Below are 21,047 nucleotides of genomic sequence, written 5' to 3' on the forward strand. Positions count from 1 at the left end.
TTGCAGTTAAAAATGTTACTTGATTGACAGCCCCTTTTAAAAACACGTAAAAATATTGTGATGCTTGTTTTGGGGGGCTGGTGTAGACTAATGGTATTTCATTTGACTTCAAAAGGGAAAATTGATTTGATACAACCAAGCAGCTTGGACATGCTCCCTTTTGGGCATGCGGCGACAACTACAACAACCCACACACAAACACACAGCTGCTGCCAGTCTCCGGGCCCCGCCCCTTCTGCCCGCCTGCCCTTTAACCTTCCCTCCTTGGTATATATAGGGCGTGCGGGTCTATGAGAGGTCTCCTGGCCGCCACCATGAAGGGTAGCATCGTCACCGTCTGCTGCTTCGTCTCCCTGCTGCTTTTGCAGGCCACGGCAGGTAAGACCTCCAAACAACAACAACAACCTCCTTATTCGTCAAAGCAAGTGTGAATGCAATGCGGTTGACACCGACAGCGTGCGCGTTTCATCTCGAAACTTCCACAATGGCTCGGTTACAAGACAGATGGCGAAATGCAACCGTGAAGCGCTTTTTTGGAATGTGTGTATAATGACACTTTTTCCTCACGTGGCACACATGCGGCCTCCTCCCCTCCCGTCATGATATCTTTGAGGGATTACGGGGACTTCTCGAATGTCTTCCTGACCGCATGCAACACTCCCACCCACAGCCTTAAGCCATCCAGACAGGGCCGTACCCTTGCGTGTCACCCTTGCCCGTCCTTGGGATGGCGTTGAGCTCCCTAGCAGCCCGTCGCCAGAGCCTTTTTATTCCAGGCGGCAGTCAGGTGTCTAAGATTGGAAGGCGTCCTGAAACCCAACACTGTGGTCCACTATAGCGCCTCCTCCCACCCTGGCCTACCCACTGCGAGCCTTTAGATTCGCTGCACAGCTGCCGTCACTCTGCACTGTCACAATCACAATTTATTCCCAGCCGTTGGCCTTGTAGGGACATGCATTCTCCAAGCAGGAGGGGTTACGCCGGCTGCGCGTTGCCACTCTGCCACAGTGCCATACAGGTGTCTCCAACACACCATTCATATTGCTTGCTACTACCAAAGCAATACTATTGTGAAAAAAAGTTGCTGGCACGGTTCTTCAAAGAGGTCGAGCGCGCTTGCTTCAAGCTGTTTGTCACGGGGAAAAAGGGAGTAAAAGAGAGCAGTGGCAGTCAACGGGTCAACATAATTCAGACAAAGGCAAGAGTGTAAAAATAAGCCTTAAGGCGAGTATTCAAACGTTTGTACAGAGGTGGCGGCTCTAACCTCAGAGGGCATTCCAGAGCAATTGAAAACGCTCTTGAACCCGCAGACTTCTCACCTTAATCACAATTGTATCCATCAAGCATAAAAGGTACAATTTTAGCTATCCGACTTTTATAGAATAATATTTATATTATATAATATTATACTGCACTCTGTGTACAGCACACCTGTGGCCAAACTAGTTTGCAGAAAATCAAGATAGCCTGTAATGATGCGCTGAGAGCATTACTTCCTTGACCACGATTGACCAGTGCCGGTGGAATGTTTGCAATTGAAAGGGTCAACACTTAGCAGACGCGACTAAGAAATCTGATGTTCAAATGTATCTGCCGGCTAAATGACAAATACTGAAATCATAGCACAAACGTCAGTGCTAAACAATACCAGTGGAAACATTTCTACTGTTGCCTTTCATATGATGCTTTTTAGTGTATGTATATTATTAATATGACCTCGGTGTGTGTGTGTGTGTGTGTATTTTTTAATATTTTTGTTAGATTAATTTGACTTGCTTGTGACTTGACCTTGAGTCTGTAATAAAGCCATTCATTCATCCGTTCTTTCATCTCAGGGGCGGCCATTTTGCCACTTGCTGTCGACTGAAGATGACATCACCGTTGCTCAGGTAACAACCAATCATGGCTCAGTTTCAGAAAACAGCTGTGCCATGATTGGTCCTTACCTGAGCCATGAGCAACTGTGATGTCCTTTTCAGTCGATAGCAAGAGGCAAAATGGCCGCCCCTCCTAAGATACAGTAGTTAAAAACAGGTGGCTTTTGCTGCTTAATTTCACAAACGCAATATTACTCACCATGTCGTGTTTAAACTAGTAGGGGCGGATAAAACATAGTGTAATAAACATTTTGGGGTTGATTTCCTCTTTAAACTGCAGCAGAATAAAAAAAAATAAAAGCGAAAATCCTTATTTTGAAAAAAGATTTTGAAATGGTAGTAAAGAAATGATGACATAAAACTGTCTCCTGCTGACTAAAGACTGATGTGTTGATGGTAGACTTTGGTTACGAGGGTGACTTTTCCATTCCAACGGCAACAAGATTCGCTGGGACTATGGAACATCATCAAGATGTTGTGTAATTGCAGCTGATTGACCATTATGGACGTGGTTGTAGTGTCATATAATTTCTCCTTATTACGTTAACATGATAATCCTGCCACTTTGATTAACAGCACTGGCACGATTATGTAACTAACCTCCATTGGAAAATTGTTGTCTACTGAGTGGGGAAGTGGAAAATGAAAGGTGCTGAGCCTCCATGTGATCCCCTGGAGTGTAATGTGGCATGAGTGGGACATCCCTCTGATGACAGTCATGGGGTGAGCGGGGTTGACGATCCTGGGATTTCTTCTCGCTCCTTGTCTTGTCGTTCCTTTGCTTTACCTGACAGTTTTTAAGTATTACTTAATCAAGAGCGCTAGATGGTAGCAATGAACGCCCCTCATTTTTAATCATCTTTCCTTTTTAAAAATAAAAATAAACAAGGAAGAAAATATTATATAAAATTAGGGCCTTCAGGTGATAAAATTTTTTCATTGTAATTAACTCATTCACTGCCATTGACGGCTATAGACGTAAAAAAATCATTTGAACTATTTCTATTAGTTTAACATTTTTTCCTCTTTTGTCAACAAGAGCATGAAAACCTAGATTTTTTTTATTGTACATTTAGAACAGATATAAAATTTGTGATTAATAGTGAGTTAACTAGTGAAGTCATGCGATTAATTACGATTACAAATTTTAATCGCCTGACGTCCCTCATTTTTAATAATCTTTTCTTTTTTCTTTTCTTTTTTAAATCGTGTCAGGCGATTTAAATTTTTTATGGTAATTAACTGCATGACTTCAATAGTTAACTCACTATTAATCACAATTTTTATATCTGTTGTAAATGTACAATAATTCTTTTTCCTAGGTTTTCATACTCTTGTTAACAAAAGTGGGAAAAAAATGTTAAATTAATAGAAATTGTTCAAATGAATGTTTGACGTCTATAGCCGTCAATGGCAGTGAATGAGTTAATTTGGAGTTAGTCACTTTCAGTACTCGTGACTGCCCCCTCCAGCCTAAAGCGTAACTGCAGCCTCCGTGTCAAGCTCGTGCATGGTACGTGTGCAAGTCTGAGCTGGAGTTTGGGCTGTTAAATTAGTTCAAATGAATTTTTTACGTCTATAGTCGTCAATGGCAGTGAATGAGTTAATTGCATGACTTCACTAGTTTACTCACGGTAAAAAAAAAGAAGAAAAGATTATAAAAAATTAGGGGCATCAGGCGATTAAATTTTTTAATTGTAATTAATCACATGATTTCACTAGTTAACTCACAATTAATCACACGTTTTATATCTGTTCTAAATGTACAATAAAAAACAATTCTAGGGTTTTATACTCTTGTTAACAAAAGTAGAAAAAAATGTTAAACTAATAGAAATAGTTCAAATGAATTTTTGACGTCTATTGCCGTCAATGGCAGTGAATGAGTTAAAAACCTTCTTGAGGTCAACTTAGCCAAAAGGAAGTCTTACACAGGGTGCCATTCAAGCTAGGACCGCAATCAGTGATGCCGTTGCGCACGACTTTCACTTTCAGCTCTGTTGCTGACAGTGTTTAACACCAACCAACATAAGATGCGCAACTCGCAGCTTAAAGGCAAAAGGCCCCGCTCCCAAGGACAGTCACGTTGTCCTCTGATGTCAGATCAACGCCTCGGCGGCAAAAGCCTTCATCCTTTGTTTGCTCCATGAGGGCCGGTATCAAGTCTTCAGTAGGAGGGGAAGTGTTTTTTGTGGACACGGAAGCAGAAGAAAGCTGTTCGGATATTGAAATAATATTGAGTGGATGTCTTCATGTTGTCCACACGCAGTGAGTCAAAACTTAAAATAGGAAGCCCCCCTCCACCTCCTCCGGTGTGTGTCCGCCTTTTGACCAATTGTGGCGCTATTTCTGACCTATGGGGGAGTACCAACCACCTGTTACCGTCCAAGCGTGGCCTCTCCTCACCGCAACGTGTGAGCCCACGTCCATACACGGCCCGCCATGTCGGTCTAAAAACAACATTTAACCGCAAAGCCGCACAATATTTCAAAGAGCATATTATGGGTCTTGTAGACAAATTGTTGGGTTTTGGAGTGCTTGTCCACCCATCAAATGTCAAATGAATTATTCTTATCTATTTTTTTAAACTGTGACTGTGAGCAGTTATTCATTTGCACTAATTAAGATGTTAGCCGCTCATGACTTGATCATCCAGGCTTATAAAAGATCTATAGAGCCACTTTCAAGTGACTATTCAACTTAGAACAATTACGGTAATTTTCAAAGTTGGAAACTTTTTTATTGGTGACTGAGTAGCATCAGCTAACAGCGTTTGCTTCTGATAAGTGGCATACTTGAATTCTTGTTGTCATCACAATGGCGATGCTGATGGTATATATATGAAGTGCTGCCTCCATGAGTGAAAATGTTTTTGTCTTTATGGGCTTCCGCTTGTTTTAACCCTGACTCACTGGCCTTTGCGAGCGCATGTAAACACAATCAATCATGACTTTTGTGCTATTGTGTAACAAAACAAAAACAAAAAACTCAAGAATTTTTTTTTAATTATTATTTTTTTTTTAAATGGTATAATTCATCTCTGTATTTTGTTTATTCACAGAAATGTTCTAAAAACAGGATAGGAAAAAGGTTTAGCTTTAGATAGACCTGTTTGAATGTGGTTAAATTTAGACGAATTCTGTCTCTTGTCCAGTGGAAGCCCCTCAAACCTGCCAGTTGCTCGTGGTGGTCACTCTAATTTAATTTACCTTCACTGTGCAGCAGTGCAACCTGATCCCACAGGGTTTTAGTTTAAAGGCTACTATAAGGGTTAGCATATCCATCCGCTGATCCACTGCATAAGAATATTCTTATCCTGCCTCTTGGTTTCTTGCTCTGTGTATCAAGTAATGGACGATGTATTACTTTTAGCCTACTTAATTTGACAAACCCATATTCGGTAACTTAGCCAGAGTTCACACACAGCCATTTTTAATATCCTCAGCAATTTAAAACACAAATGGAATCGACCCCCCAGATATGACAAATATTAAAAAGATAAAAATTTAAAAGTGCCTGCTTGTGGTGTGTAGTGTACTCGAGATGGCCAATCACAGAGTCTGTTACTTGACACTTAAATTTTTGTATTTAAATCAAGTCCCATAACAGTTTTTGGAGTAATTTACTCCACATGTATTAGTTTGACTTCCTATTCCAATCTCATGGTGCAGTAATGATGTAGCCCCGATGATGATGATTCTTATATTGTTATATTATTTTTAGTATCATCGATTGTTATGTTATCTTATTAGCTACTGTATATTTGTATGCAGTAAAATACTGTAGAGTGCGAGTTTTCTTATTAGCAAGCACTTTACAAATGGAAAAATGTAAATTCCATTCATTTCAATTAGGAAATTGTATTTTTGAGTTCACACCTCAAAGTCAAGGCACCACTTTAATTGGTAATCCATAAAAAAAAAAATCCCACTAATTCCCTGATATACTGTACATATATGAAGGTTGTATGAATATGCCATATAAATGACATATACTGTATACTGTAAACCAACCACACAATGTTGTATACATTTGCATAATATGATGGTTTTGAGACATGACTTGGGCTTGAGCATTCCATCCGGTTGTGCCGATGCCTGCCAGAATGTTTTTGCCAAACGGATACGCGGTCGTGCGGCAACGGCCTCAGCGAGAACACATGGTGCCGGGCCCCAAATGTCGGGAGTTCAACTCCCCTGGCGCCTGCGGGCTTGATTTTGCGCGCTGATGCAAGGCCACGCCGTCCGCGAGCAACAAGGCCTCTGTGATTTTTGTTGATGGAGTAGATTGGAAGGCGTTAACATGTTCGCACACGCCAGTTGAGGTCCACTCAGGAGGCCCGTGTAAAAAGACACTCAAGTGGTGCTTGGGTGGGATGTGGTGAAGGGCTTTTGGACGGAGCAGTCTGTTCTGCAGGTGGACACGTCATCTAATTAAGAGTGTTATTTTATCAGGTCGCCCATGTAACAATGGCTTGGAAGTCAGGGACTGCAAATAAAGTCGTCGTTTTGTTGATCTTTTTGTATGGTTTTCCAGCTTAATTCCTGTCAATTCATTTTCAGTGATCTTAATTAGTTTGTGTTTGAAAAAGCCATAGAGATGGCGAGATTGGAGATTTATTAACTGAGAAGATACGATGTGAGATGATCAAATCCAATGAGATGTTGTATAATACAACACAATTATAATATGTGACACTAGACGATATGATACGGTATTATGCGGTACAGTATGGTACCATATGATATAAGTGGGTACAATACATTTGCTATCATACAATATGATATGATATAGAATGAAATGATACCGTACAGTAATATGCATGTACAATTTGATACTGATTGAAACATTATACTGTATGTGTGATATGATATTGTGTTGACAACACAATATATGGTGTAATGTGATTATGGTATACTACGATAAATGCAGCATGATACGGTATGAAACATTTGATACTGTATGATTTGATATGATACAGTGCTATTACAATATGGAATCACAATATAATTTGGTACTGTATGATTCTACATCTGGTATGCAGCATTACAATACATCATGACATACGTTGCAGTATATATATGATGCGGTATGGAATGATGGTTCTGTATGATACTGTAAAATTATGATACGTATGATGGATGGATGAATGATATTATAGGCTACTGTACGATACTATACACTACAGTAACCGGTATATGCCTGATATATTATGGTGCGGCCCAATACAATTATTATAGTCTGTGGTACAGTACAATAGGATATGTCAGAATATGTCATGACATTATATATGGAACAAAGGGATACGGTATAGCACAATATGGTTTGGTACAGTGTGATACAGTATAGTACTGTACAATATGATATATATATCATATATATATATATATATATATATATATATATATATATATATATGATATACATAATGGTACAGTATAGTTCTGTATCATCTGGTACAATATAATAATGTACAGTACAATATGGTACAGTCTAATATGATATATGAAAAAAAAACGATATTGTATGGTAGAATATGATAATGTACGATTATAATCATAATGCATTAGATTCATACGGCGCTTTTTTGGACACTGTATGAAGTGTCTTCCCTAAGGACACAAAGACACATGACCCCTGAACCACATACGCGGTGCGATACAGTGATACCACGAGCTACTTTATACGACCGTATTTTGATTCTTTGCTTTTATTTGGGTCCCTCTCTTGTTGGTCTCTCTTGTTCTCACGTTGTATTAGGGGAAATATTAGCCAGACTTATTCTTAGCAGCTTGACTCGGGGAGAATCAGCGGCGCCCCCGTTCTTCCTCCACCACCTAAATGCCTCACCTAAAAGCTGCTATAGTCTTTACTGATGTTTGGATGTGGGACAGCTACATTTTTTGCTAATGTCGGCCAGTTATATATTATTTTTCATCTTTAACATTTCATTCCTATTTTTTGTGGAACCTACACTTTTTTTCTGAAAAAAATCACCAATTCATGTATTTTTGTGCTCTTTCTGTAATACGCTAAGATACCACAGTCTTGGCTAATGGGAAAATAGTCATTAGTGTCATGAAAATATTGTAGTAATACACCAACCAATAAGTGACACATAATGAAAAATGTGCAGTGACCCGCAAATACTACTTTGAAGGTTCTCAAACTTTTTTACCACCACAAAAAAAATGCAAAACTTTGTATTGCAATTATGATTGTATTTCATCTTATAGTTGTATTTTAATTTAATTAAATAACAGATTTTGATTTTAATTGCTGTATTAAATTGTCGAGATTGAAGTGTCCTGAAAGTGTTTACATGGCAACGGCACTATTTGGGTTATTTATTGCGCGCGTGCTGTCCACGCCGCAGCTGCCACTGTATCATCTTTAACAAACGTGACGGAAATATCGTGAAAATGCGTTCGCAACTCTATTAGGGGGTCTGCTCACACTAGCCCTCCTCCCCTCTCCATGCGCAACTTCCCAACTATATATATATATAGCTCTTCGGTTTTCCTGAGGCGTGCTAAAACTTGTGCACACAAGCCCCCCCCCCCCCCCCCCAGACTCTGATAAATGTGTGATTGGCGGCTAAATATGGCTGAGAAGAGACAGATGATTGCACATCATCGCACCCTCTTATCTCTGCTGCAAAGCCCATTGTGATGCCAAACAAATGTCTGTTTATTTTCAGGAGGTTGCATTCTAAATTAAGAGCGGAGCGTACTAACAGCTGTGAGCTAAGTCATCTGAGAGCTTCTAAACTGGATGTGACACCACGGATGTTCTCACTTTCGCTCACATGTATGCTCGCGGAACACCTGATTCGGTGCATCCACGAGCTGTACACAAAATTCAGCTTTTGGAAAGATTATGCAATTTTGGATTCGGTTTGACAACATGGGGCAGCAGGGTTCCAACCTGGCTCCGGCCATCCTGTATGGGTTTTGCATGTTCTCCTTGTGCTTGTATGTATGTTACGTCTCTAAATTGTCCAAAAAGGTGTGAATGTGTGAATGTTCGGTTCCACTGACAAACCTTCCTTTGAGGAAGCAGAGCCTCGGGACTCTGAGGTGGGGTCTCCTATTTCTGGGGTCGAAGTCACTAAGGTGGTTTAAAGCCCCTTGGTGTCAAAGCCCTATGGTTGGATGAGATCCTCCACAGTTGCTTAAGGCTCTGGATGATGTGGGGCTGTCCTGGTTGACACGCCTCTACAACATCACATGAACATTTGGTGACGGTGCCTCTGGATTGGCAGACCGGAGTGGTGGTGGTCCCTCGTTTTAAGTAGGAGGACCATTAGGTGTTATTTTTGTTTGAACATACATATTTTTCTGAGCGTCTGTTCTACTTAGGGCAGTCAGTATTTGATACCAATACGACTACTACGCTGAACATATACTTCTGCTTCCAAGGTTTGTTGGCTGTTTTTCTCAAATGCATTTGGCCACATAAAGAAAATGAAAAACCTTATGATAGTTCTTCAGTTTCTCGCATTTAAAGTAATGCACACGCAACATATCTAATTCTCTTCTTATTTTTTTTGCACATGATTACAAGTAATTTCAAATGGGCATCGCATGCATTGAGGGTGGAGCGGGCGGGGGAGACTCGCTTGGGACAGACCAGTCGTGTTCGCCTTTACATTTGCAAAATTGTGAAGAGTAACATTAGTGATATTTCTTTAGGAGACATCTCCATCAAATGACGACATCAAGGAGCAATCGTGTCATTACCCCAAAACATTTTAACCTCCTTTCTCTTCGCTCCATTGCCAATCTCCTCCCTCCTCAGTGGAATTTCTGGTGTGAGGTGCTAGCATGTAAACAAAGGAGCGAGGAGCGAGGAGCGAGGACCTAGGAACGTACAATTAGAGGAATGAGATGAACCCCTATTTCTCCCAGCTGGCCTGGGAATGCCTGGGGATCTCCCCGGAAGAGTTCGACGAAGTGGCGGGGAAGAGAAAAGTCTGGACTTCCCCGCTAAAGATGCTGCCCCCGTGACCCAACCCTGGATAAGCAATAGTGGATGGATGGATGGATGAACATATCTCTTACAGTGTACAACATTAGGAGGCCAATCATCATCCCTTTGCTTCCAAAGGTTTTAGAAGAATAAGGCCACTATTTTGTAGTTGCTGTAGAGTGGAAATGTGGATTTGACAGAGACGAATATCTGGCAAGAGATCAGCAATTCAGATTTCCTTTCCATTTATTTACATCTGGATTGGATACACAACCACAACTAACCTTCCTACTACCTTTTGTTTAAATGCCTCCATTTTTAAATGAGCAAAAGTATTGGACCACGTGACTGACGTAAATGTCTACACACACACTTTCTGATTTAGGTTTTGCCTTGGAAGACTACAATCAATCAATTAAGCAAGCAATTTATTTCATTCATTTTAAAAGAAAAAAGATAATATGTAGCAATATTAAAATTCTAAGTAAAGCAAAAGAAATGAAAGGGGAAAGCGAGCGGTCAAGACGCTTTCAGTATTACAACAAAATAATTCAACTGTGTGTCCTTGTGCTATACAGTATATATTTTAGCAGTAACTGTGCCTTTATGCTTTAAAAAATACAAATAGACTGAGAAGATTTTGTTTTACAATCCAGATTGTTCCACAGATAGATACCTTGAGTTGAAATACATCGTTCTTTTTGTTTTGTTCTATATTTAGGTATGGAAAAAATGTCTGTTCCTCTTAATTTTTACTCACTTTCCCTTTTTATAAATTTAGTTTGTATATTAACTGGTAAAATTTCATGACGGGCTTTGTACAATATTTTAAGGCGGTTAAACTCCATCAATTCATTAAATGTTAAAGTTTTTAGTTGTATAAATAATGGGTTAGTGTGGTCATTTTATCCACATCTGCAAACAACATGAATAGCACTTTTCTGTAAAAGAAAGATGAATTCAGTGTAGGTTTTGGCTGCGCACCCCCACACTTCAATGCAATAGCTCAGGTATGGAACAATCAATGAATTATAACAAAGCATTCTTGTTCAATAATTCTTTGATCTTGCGTAACACAGCTACAGTTTGTGACACCTCAGATTTGACATTTTCTCTATGCGCTTTCCATGTTAAATGTTCATCAATAATGATACCTAGAAACTTAATTGCATGAGTCCTTTCTATTTCAATGCCTTGCACAGTCAGCGTTGCTTCGACATGCATATTTCTAAAACTGAAAATCATAAATCTGGTTTAACTAATATTTTTAGACAGTCTGTTAGCATTGAATCACTTCATAATATTCTTGAACTCATTCTCTATTACTTGTAATACATTATATATATATTTCCCGTCATAAAACAAACTGGTTTCATCTGTAACCAAAATACGTTTAAAACAATTTTTTAATTATTGTAATATCATTCATATAAAGAAGAAAATGTACTGGCCCCAGAATTGATCCCTGGGGCACCCCACAATTTACATAACTGTGTTTTGATTGCCTACTATTGAATTCAAAATTTTACCGTGGGTGGAAAATTAACAAGTGTGTAGAACAAGAGAACACCATTTGGAATAAATAAATCAACAAACTATTACCATACAGTACGGTCAATGTGTAGTAATTTCCCCTAAGTTCTCATTTGTGGAACACAATAAACATGTTTGTCTTTGCTCTTTCTGTTAGAAGAAGAAGAAGAAGACTTCACATCGGTCCTCAGAGACACATCTCACATTGAAGACACACTTCGATTTGCCACTGAGGAAAAAGCAGCAGACTATGCAGGTGAGAAATTAAAAGTGCTGTCAAACGCAACAGATCCAGCAGATGGTGCCATTGGATTTTCTCATGTATTTTTTATTAAGCAATGACTATAGTGAAGAATAAATGTGCACACCTCTCAAATATTGGCCTTACTTGACTAGATGCATGTTTTAATGAGTGTACCCAGTTGAGATCTGTTGCTGACAAAAACAGCAGCACCTACTACCCCCCCCCCCCCTTCAAAATGAATGGTAATTCATACATTGTGTCTTGTTCATCCAGCGGCTGTGCAGAGGTTGCGGAAGATCTACCACTCCTCCATCAAGCCCATGGAGCAAGCCTACAAATACAATGAGCTGAGACAGCACGAGATTTCAGGTACCACCAAAGGCCTTTAGGATGTTTGTCTTGTTTTGTTGTTGTTGTGTTGTGTCATGCAGTTCTGTTTTGCTGGTGTTGCTATAGCATATTCTTGTTCAGCCATATGATTATTTTACCTCATTCTTTGTGTTGGAGTGTGACTCCACAGCATGTGGGTCATTTAGAGTATTTGGTTGGACCTACTTTGCTATACTAAAACCAATAAAACTTTTAGTACAAAGGAATAAATGCTCATAATAATTGTCATAAATTGAAAAATTTTCCCCACTCCTGCTGTATTGACCTATAGCTTTCCATTAGCATTGGGTTTTTAATCGTATTATATCGAGATGTATTCAAGTGCATCTTTTGGTTCAATTCATTCCATTCATTCTACTTACAAAAACACATTTAAAAAGTTTCTCTTTTTAAATGACTTTTTTGCTCTATTTATTGACATTTGAAGTTTTGCACTTGAGCCACAAAATTCTTGAAGGCATCTTTCCATAGTTTGAAGTATGAAAAGCAAGATTCCAGCCAGGATCTCCCACCCATTCATACTCTTCCTCCCTCACCGTGCTCTCCTCACTCTCCCCGCTCCCCCTCCCCGTCCCATGACCCCCTCCCCCTCCCCATCCCTTCACCTAACAGCCTACCCTGGACGAACCCTGGGGGACGCAGCCACAGGTGGGTGCGGCTGGGGCTTACTTGTGCATGGCACTGCTTCAAGTGCGCAGCCCCTTTCTGGCCCACCCCTCTCATTTGCCTACACTGGCCACAACATTAGGTGCACACTTGAATGTCATCCAACACAAGAGCACTATATAGCTCTCGTACTGGGCCCCATTGATCCGTGCAGGTGTACGCAATGCTGTGGCCAGTATAAAAGAAAAACTAATATTTATTGTGATGGTGTAAAATGCGTGGGGGTTGCATGTGCACTTCTGGCTTCAGCAAAGTATGAATGGGTTTGGATGAAGGGACTAAAATATTCTTGCTCATTTTTGGCTGAATTCATTGAGGTTGGGGTCAAAACAACTGAACTTACTTGTGGCCTTACACACACACACACCCCCACCCCCACACACACACACACACACACACACACACACACACACACACACACACACACACACACACACACACACACACACACGCACGCACACACAGGTTTGTTTCACTATTTTTGTGGGGCCATCTCATTGACATAATGCATTTCCTAGCCCCTCCCCCTAACCCCAACCATCAAAAATGATTGCCTACCCCTATTCCTTACCCTTACCTCAACCATAACCCAATTCAAACCTAAACTCTAAAACTAACTCTTGACCCTCAAAAAGAGGTCTATACTTGTGGGGCTCAGCAAAATGGCCCCACATGGAATGGTGGGCCCCACAACTCTGTGAATTCCTGAAATGTTGGCCCCACTATGTAACAAAAACAAGAGCGCACACACACACACACACACAAGTTTGTTTCACAATTTTTGTGGGGCCACCTCATTGACATAATGCATTTCCTAGCCCCTCCCCCTAACCCCAACCAGCAAAAATGATTGCCTACCCCTATTCCTTACCCTAACCTCAACCATAACCCAATTTAAACCTAAATTCTAAAACCAAGTCTTAACCTTCAAAAAGAGGTCTAAACTTGAAAAATGGCCCCACATGGACGGGTGGGCCCCACAACTCTGTGAAATCCCTGATGTTGGCCCCACTATGTAACAAAAACAGGATCACACACACGCGCGCGCGCACGCACGCATTACATCACACTGCTAAGAAAGGCGCTATTTGCATTCAAGGTTTGTGCTCCTGAATTACTGCTTTTCTGACACTATAGTGCAGCATTTAATGATGCTTTTAAAACTGCTTCACAGCCTTGCATCATTAGTCTTTGCCTGCCCTGCATTTGACCCCTCTTTAGTCTAGATCAGGGGTGGGGAACCTACTGTGGATCTGGCCTATCAAACAATTCTGGAAACAAATATAACCATGGAGAAAGTGTAATAAAATCCCAAAATACGATTAAACACACAAATGCTCGTAATAAATAATATGAAATTAACATTTGTTCAGTTTTCTCACATATAGAACAGCCCCAGGGAAAAGGTTCCCCACCCCTCATTTAAAAAGTATTATTATTATTATTATTATTATTATTATTAAGTATCTGGCAAACATTTAGTTTGGGGGTGGATTATTCCATTATTATTAGTGTTCTGGTAATGGATCACATGCTTCTACTGCCTTATATTGAGGCTAATGTGTTCATTTAAACCAAAGTGGAGTACACATATACAGATTTTTAGCATCAAATCCAAATTTTAGATGATCAAAGAACCAGCACGACGAGGGGAAAAAATGGAATGTGTGTTCTTACTGCCCTTATGCTTGTGTAATATAATTCAGACACATAGCCAAACATTTCTCCCCTCCTCTCCAAACCAGAAGTCTGTTGTAGTACCAAGACTGACCTGTGAGAGGCATCATGTGGTCAACAGGGCACCCAGTCTGCCGAAAATACAAAGAAGAAAGAGTAGAGAAGCTAGGCTAATGCTATCTTATTTCGTAACTATATTGCGGCGGCGTTGTCGTTTTTGATGGTGGTGAATGACTTGGAGGACACGTTATACAATCACGCAACAAAACTAGTAGTTCCTCTGTTTGTGTCAAGTTGGCTACTTTACGCCACAATCACAGATTATATTACATGTCTTTAGGAATTGGCAATTGTAAATCAATATTGGACAAGTTTATCATTTGTGATTGTTGGCCTCAACCATCATAGAATAAATCAGGGAGGAAAATTTGTTCTTACCACACCCCATACTACAGGAAAAGCACTCAATGTTTCAGAAGCATCCAATAATCAATTTTGCAGAGAAGGGGAGGAAAAATACTAAAATAAAGCCTGATTATGGACACTTTATCTTATTGCTTGAAGTAGGTAATATAAAAGCTGCACAAATATAGGCTATGTGATTATTAGGCTTGCCAGGTTCAAAATTGTAATGCATTCCCATTTGTGTGTTAAAATAATTGCTTGCCTAATCGCACAAAATGAATGAATCTAAAACGTTTTGATATACATCTATTTGCAGGCACACACTCCCACATATAGATAGATGTATATGAAAACATCAATCCCGCAATTTGGTGCAGGGCCACACAGATAGATTTGAGAAAAAAATGAATGGTTGCCAAAAATCTGTACTACCATGAACTGGTCCCTGGCGGAAAAAAGGCTGGGGACCACTCTGCTACTGGACCCGGTATCATGGGTGTAAGCAACATGTTTCTTTGTCCTTCCCACAGATGGAGAAATCACATCCAAGCCCATGGTTCTGTTCCTGGGACCATGGAGTGTAGGAAAGTCCTCCATGATCAATTACCTCCTGGGCTTGAATGACAGCCCCTATCAGCTCTACACAGGTTGCCCCACATTCATCAATAGCCCATTTTATTTGTCTCGTGATACAAGTTGTATTAATTGTGGTTATTGATTCGAAATCATCAGGAGCTGAGCCTACTACCTCTGAGTTCACTGTCATCATGCATGGCGAAAAAATCCGCTCGGTGGAGGGCATCGTGATGGCGGCGGACAGCTCTCGGTCCTTCTCCCCACTGGAGAAATTTGGGCAAAACTTCCTGGAAAAGTTGATTGGAATCGAGATGCCCCACAAGCTGCTGGAACGCGTTACTTTTGTGGACACGCCGGGAATCATCGAGAACCGCAAGCAGCAGGAGAGAGGTAAGGTCACATTTGGGTGCGTGTGGATGAGAAGCCATCAGTGAACTGGTTGTCTTCCATCCAGGCTATCCCTTCAACGACGTGTGCCAGTGGTTCATCGACCGCGCAGATCTGATCTTTGTGGTGTTCGATCCCACCAAGCTGGATGTCGGTCTGGAGCTGGAGATGCTTTTTCGTCAACTGAAGGGGCGTGAGTCACAGATTCGCATCATCCTCAACAAGGCCGACAACTTGGCCACCCAGGACCTGATGCGAGTGTACGGAGCGCTTTTCTGGAGCTTGGCCCCCCTCATCAACGTGACAGAGCCCCCCCGCGTCTACGTCAGCTCTTTCTGGCCCTACGACTACGCGCCGGACACCAGTCGCGAACTCTTCAAGCGGGAGGAGATCTCCCTGTTGGAAGATCTGAACCAGGTGATTGAAAACCGTATGGAGAACAAGATCGCATTCATCCGCCAGCACGGCATCCGTGTTCGTATCCACGGCCTCCTGGTGGACCGCTACGTCCAGACCTTCAAGGAGAAGATGAGCTTCTTCAGCGACCCGGAACTCGTCTTTAAGGAGATTGTGGACGACCCGGACAAATTCTACATATTCAAATCCATCTTGGCCAAGACCAACGTCAGCAAGTTCGATCTCCCCAACCGCGACGCCTACCGTGACTTCTTCGGAATCAACACGATAACCAACTTCAAGCCTTTGGCGTCCCAGTGCTCTTACATTGGAGGTTGCCTGCTGGATAAGATCGAGAAGGCCATCACCAATGAATTGCCCGCCCTCTTGAGCAGCATCAACTCGGGCAAACAGCCTGGCCTGTCTTCCTGCGAGGCTACTGGCTGCGGGGAGAAGCCCAAAAACCGTTACCGGAAAAACTGAGAAATAAGCACGACACTTTGAGGAGGGGGAGGGCGGAAGAAAGGTGACAGGGGAGGTGAAGAAAAAGACAAGGCTCTGATGTAGGGCAAACCCTTATTCAGAAGACCTGCAATAACAAGGAGACGGATATTAGAGCTTTATTTTCCTCAGGAGACCATGAGAGATGTATTTCGGAGACTGTGGGATGAGGCAGATTGTGGGCGGATCATTGTCTGAAGACGGCAGCTTAAGGATCCAAGTGTTGAGTTGAAATATTGGACTGTCTGGAAATCTTGGGTTTTTTGAGGTAGGACTGATGTGCATAAACAGGGCCTGGGGCGATGAGGTACAGCCAGTCCAATATCAGCCCACTTGTATGTGAATAAAACAGGAAGTAGAACGAGGTGTTGTCAGTTTGTGTTGTAAGATCCTGGGGGAAAAAAACAGCCATTACAGCGAGTCTATTCCAAAATGCTTCAGGCGTTGAAGCAGACTTTTTGTGGGTGCTATACAAGCTTCGGTTTTGGATGTAGTTTTAGACTAACAAAAATTATCCTTGCATGTCATTAAAGGCCCATCTTAACTTTTTCGTGCATGCATTTGCTTTTCAATCAATTCAGAGTATTTCGTCAATTACCAGGCGACGAACGAGGCCTTTTGATTTTCAATTACACTCGTCGGTCTCGCTTGTTGACAATCTGTGAAATGTGACGTAAGCAGAGCTCAAGGGTCGTCAAAGTCTTCGGAGGGGGATGGGGGGGGGCGTTCTTTTCTTTCTTTCCTTTTTTAAACCTGGTCTTACTGTATTTATATTACTGTCAATTTGCCAGTCCAGATGATCTGACTCAATAATGCGTTATGAATGTTTTCCTTCATTGATAAGCTTCCCAGCTTGTTTTTTCTAGCTGAATGACCACAAAGAACCACACCTGAAGGTGTTTAGCTCTTTTCCATGAGCCGATCTATTTATTCGTTGTGTGTGTAGACCTTCCAAATGGCCATTGTATGTAGTTTAGCTGCTTCTCTGGGTGGTGGAGGCCAAAAGGGTGCAGAGGGTAACGAAGAAGACTCATGAGTTGATCCCTGATCTCTGCCGACCGTCCGAGCCCAGCAACAGGTTCTTATGCAAACCTACCTCCGTGAACTTCCTAGAAATACCTACTTCCTGTCTTCATGACTGTGTGAGGCATTCAGGGAACACAGATGTTCCTGGGTCAATGGAAGAGATTGCGTGTATAAAAAAAAAGAAGCTAAATCCGCCAGTGTTAGATTAACACTGAGAGTGTTAAATCTAACACTAGAAAAGTGTTTATATGTATCCACACCAATGAGTGTAAAGCTTACACTTTTCAAAGTGTTATTTTTGTCACACTTATCCAATGTTACTCCAACACTGTATAGTGTTAAAACTGGTAAACTATGCTAGTGTCAGTGTTAAACATTTAATTCTGCCAAAACTACACTTAACTCTGGTGTTTAAACACTTATGAGTGTAGTGCACTCGTGTCAGTGTTAAAAATTTAACTCAAACTACACTTTACTCTGGTAATTGGCACTTCATTTATATAGCACTTTTGCTCCTTACACGTTTCTCAAACGACTTTACATTTTGACTATTGATGACACGGCATCAGGAGCAACTGGGGGTTCAGTATCTTGTTCAAACATACTTGAGCATCTCCGCCCCAACAACAACAACTGGATGTATCGCTAATGAGGCTTAGGGTTGCCGACAATGCGCTGGAAAATGGGAAAGTTTCTCCTTCACCGAGAATGAGGGTGTTGACAATTTAACACTCAAGGTAGTGCTAGTCTGGTTGCATCCAACATCCACCTCAACACTCAAGGCAATTTACAGTGTTAAATTAACGCGGCTCACTGCATATTTGATTGAACACTCAAAATTTAACACTGACCGATTTGCTGTGTAGCGATTTTTAACGTCTTAACCATATTTTAAAATGTGGGAGGTCCCACACGACGAGGAAAAAATGCGCAAGCGTGTGTGTGCTCATATAGTGTGTGGTTTACTCAAGATGACCAACACAGCACACTACACACAAAACCACGTCTCCACCGACAATTCTGAGTTTACCTCCCCCAAATCAGATAGCTGTCATGTTGGATCTGCAGTCGTGAATATTGAATAAGCTACAATTGTCGGTCTGGAACGATTTCCAGATAAGGTATGAAAAATACTGTTACACACCCCGCACCATGCAATAATCTGTCAAGATATTCTTCCAGAGACATCTGACAATCAGGCCTTTGAAAACTTTGTCCAGAAAAGATTTTAAATTAGGCTTGATTATCAGTATGTGTGAAAGCCGCTTAATGAGATACAAAGTGGTTTAGGTAAGTGGAACACATGAATACAGCCATTGTACAACAATCGCTCCCTAGATCAGGCCCGGGAGTCATTTACGGCCTGCATCGAGAGCAATTGATACAATTCTTAAAACAACTAAAACCTCAGAGAAACGTTTATAAAAATCGCAACGATCGGAAGAATGTTCCCCACCTCCGTTTTTGCTGCATGGTTGTGCAATGACGAGTAGCGCCCCCAGCAGGCCCACCTGCTGCCTCCTCCATTACTAACCCGCCATGTGTCCCTATCTAAACACTGAGGCCAAATCTAAATCTAATTTTCTCTTTCTGTCTTGAAGTGAGAGTGTTTCACCAGATGTGTTGTTTAATGTTGCAGTTTCAGGTATGTCCACTACAGAGTGCTGTGTAAAAGGAAAAGAAAAAAAAGAAAGGAAAAGAAAAAAGAACATGGCCCCCCTTCATGCATATTTTACAAGGCAATGGCGACGTACGGTTGGGTGTCTAGGTGATTATTGTTCAGTATCTTCATTGACCTGTGAATTTGATTTGGAATGCATTCGTGTCCCATTTTTGTTTTGGTATAAAATTCTCAAATAGACCCATTTGGAAGCTTGATCGACAAGAATAAAGATTTCTTATTGACCAGGTCTAATCGGTGGTTGTGCTTTTTCTGGTTATAATGCATTCACAATACAGCAGGAAGAAATTGAGACATACCGGGAGTTGGTGATTTACGACGGCATTTTCTTCGTAAACTGTAATAAGCGACAAAAAATTGTGATTTGTTTGTTTATACCGTTATTCGGCTCCATCAACAAGTATAGCAGAAGATACTGGTGTTAGCGCGACAAGCTAACAAAGTGTTAGCATCAACATTGACCAAAACATATAACTGTGACTAGCATACAATCCAGGCATGTTGTCATAGTAGTCAAACAACACATTTGATCACATTTTCAAATAAAAAATAATCCTCACAAATCAAATTACAACGATCCAAAGTCCAGCGCATTCGAGAAAAGTAGGAAATCAGACTTATCCCACTCGGATTGTGTCAGTTCTGACATTCAAGGCAAATGTAAATAGAAGACATATGTTCATGTGACACAATGAGATTTTGGAATGACTGCGTTAATCAAAACAACGTCAACTTTATCGGAATCAGCCATCTTTGTTGTTTACGCTTTGAGGGCAGAACTGCGACACTCCGATTGGGATCATAAATCCTACTTCAAACCCTCCTCCAATCCAGCATAAGACCCCCATTTTGACTTGTGACGTAATTTCAGAATTGTCCATTGAAAATTTCTAACATCTGGGCATTCCCGATATTCCCCCAATGCAACGCAATGCAAATGCTTCCGCAGGCAGATTGTTGTCGTAGTCAGACAACATTTCATCACATTTTGAAATGCACTTACACTTACAATTGCCATGTTTGAGAATCATGCAGTCAGACTCAACTTGGGTAGGGTTTAAAAACGTGAGGCTTCATTTAAATCTTGCTAATAGGTTTAAAAATGCAAACTTATTTTAAAATCAAATGTTATTTCTGGGAAGTTTCCGTCTTTGCCATCTTTTAACACACAGTATTGTTTAATAACCACTAATTAGGTCAAATGACATATTTGGAACATCATAATGAGTTTAAATAAAAAATAGATCAACACTCATGGGATAACTCCTGTCTAACAGCATTGCTTGGTCGGACTCGGAACTCTGTTGTATGAGACACATTAGAAGCATTTGTGGATAAAATGTTGATGATATTTGTTTTTAGAACAGCATGGCAGGGCCAGTGCAAATGCTCACATATGGATATGGCCATAGGCAGTAGTGGGTAGCCCGTCGTTTGAATAAATTCCAAATAGCCTGAGGCTCCTTGCTCTCTCACATCTTTTTTTCAGCATGGGTTTTATATGTAGGACCTGCATTGCACCATCAGTTTGTCGTGACTGGAAGTGGGGAGGGGTTACGTGGTGAGATAGTGATAACTTTCATAGGAAACATCCAAAACCTGCACTCTGGCCCTCGAGGACAGAGTTTGCCCACCCCTAGTTTACGAGGATTCCTGATGCTGAATTAATTACTTCATCTGTTATTTTTCTGCCTTTATTTTAATGTATACCTTAAAA

At 41.0% G+C, this 21,047-nt stretch overlaps 1 protein-coding gene across 3 annotated transcripts; it reads left to right on the forward strand.

The window, feature by feature from the left end:
- The first annotated feature begins 254 nt into the window (after nucleotides 1-254).
- srlb (sarcalumenin b) lies at nucleotides 255-19,564 on the forward strand. 3 transcript variants are annotated; one of them, XM_086095296.1, is made up of 7 exons: nucleotides 255-378; nucleotides 11,539-11,637; nucleotides 11,899-11,994; nucleotides 12,628-12,663; nucleotides 15,294-15,410; nucleotides 15,496-15,729; nucleotides 15,794-19,564. In XM_086095296.1, the coding sequence occupies exons 1-7, from the start codon at nucleotides 291-293 to the stop codon at nucleotides 16,603-16,605; spliced, it is 1,482 nt and encodes a 493-aa protein (XP_085951422.1). In that variant the 5' UTR covers nucleotides 255-290; the 3' UTR covers nucleotides 16,606-19,564. The 3 variants fall into 3 exon arrangements, with proteins under 3 accessions (XP_085951422.1, XP_085951432.1, XP_085951442.1); XM_086095316.1 differs by having other exon boundaries at nucleotides 276-378; nucleotides 11,542-11,637; XM_086095306.1 differs by lacking the exon at nucleotides 12,628-12,663.
- The last annotated feature ends 1,483 nt before the right edge of the window (nucleotides 19,565-21,047 follow it).

This window comes from Leptonotus elevatus, chromosome 1, assembly GCF_054856555.1.
Source record: "Leptonotus elevatus isolate MCC_2025b chromosome 1, RoL_Lele_1.0, whole genome shotgun sequence".
Classification (NCBI taxonomy): domain Eukaryota; kingdom Metazoa; phylum Chordata; class Actinopteri; order Syngnathiformes; family Syngnathidae; genus Leptonotus; species Leptonotus elevatus.

Excerpts from the sequence above, each read along its gene's own strand:
- srlb (XM_086095296.1), top strand. The coding sequence starts at position 291 with ATGAGAGGTCTCCTGGCCGCCACCATGAAGGGTAGCATCGTCACCGTC. Across the intron at positions 15,411-15,495 it reads CCCCTATCAGCTCTACACAG|GAGCTGAGCCTACTACCTCT; the intron begins GTTGCCCCACAT and ends CGAAATCATCAG. Across the intron at positions 15,730-15,793 it reads CCGCAAGCAGCAGGAGAGAG|GCTATCCCTTCAACGACGTG; the intron begins GTAAGGTCACAT and ends TCTTCCATCCAG.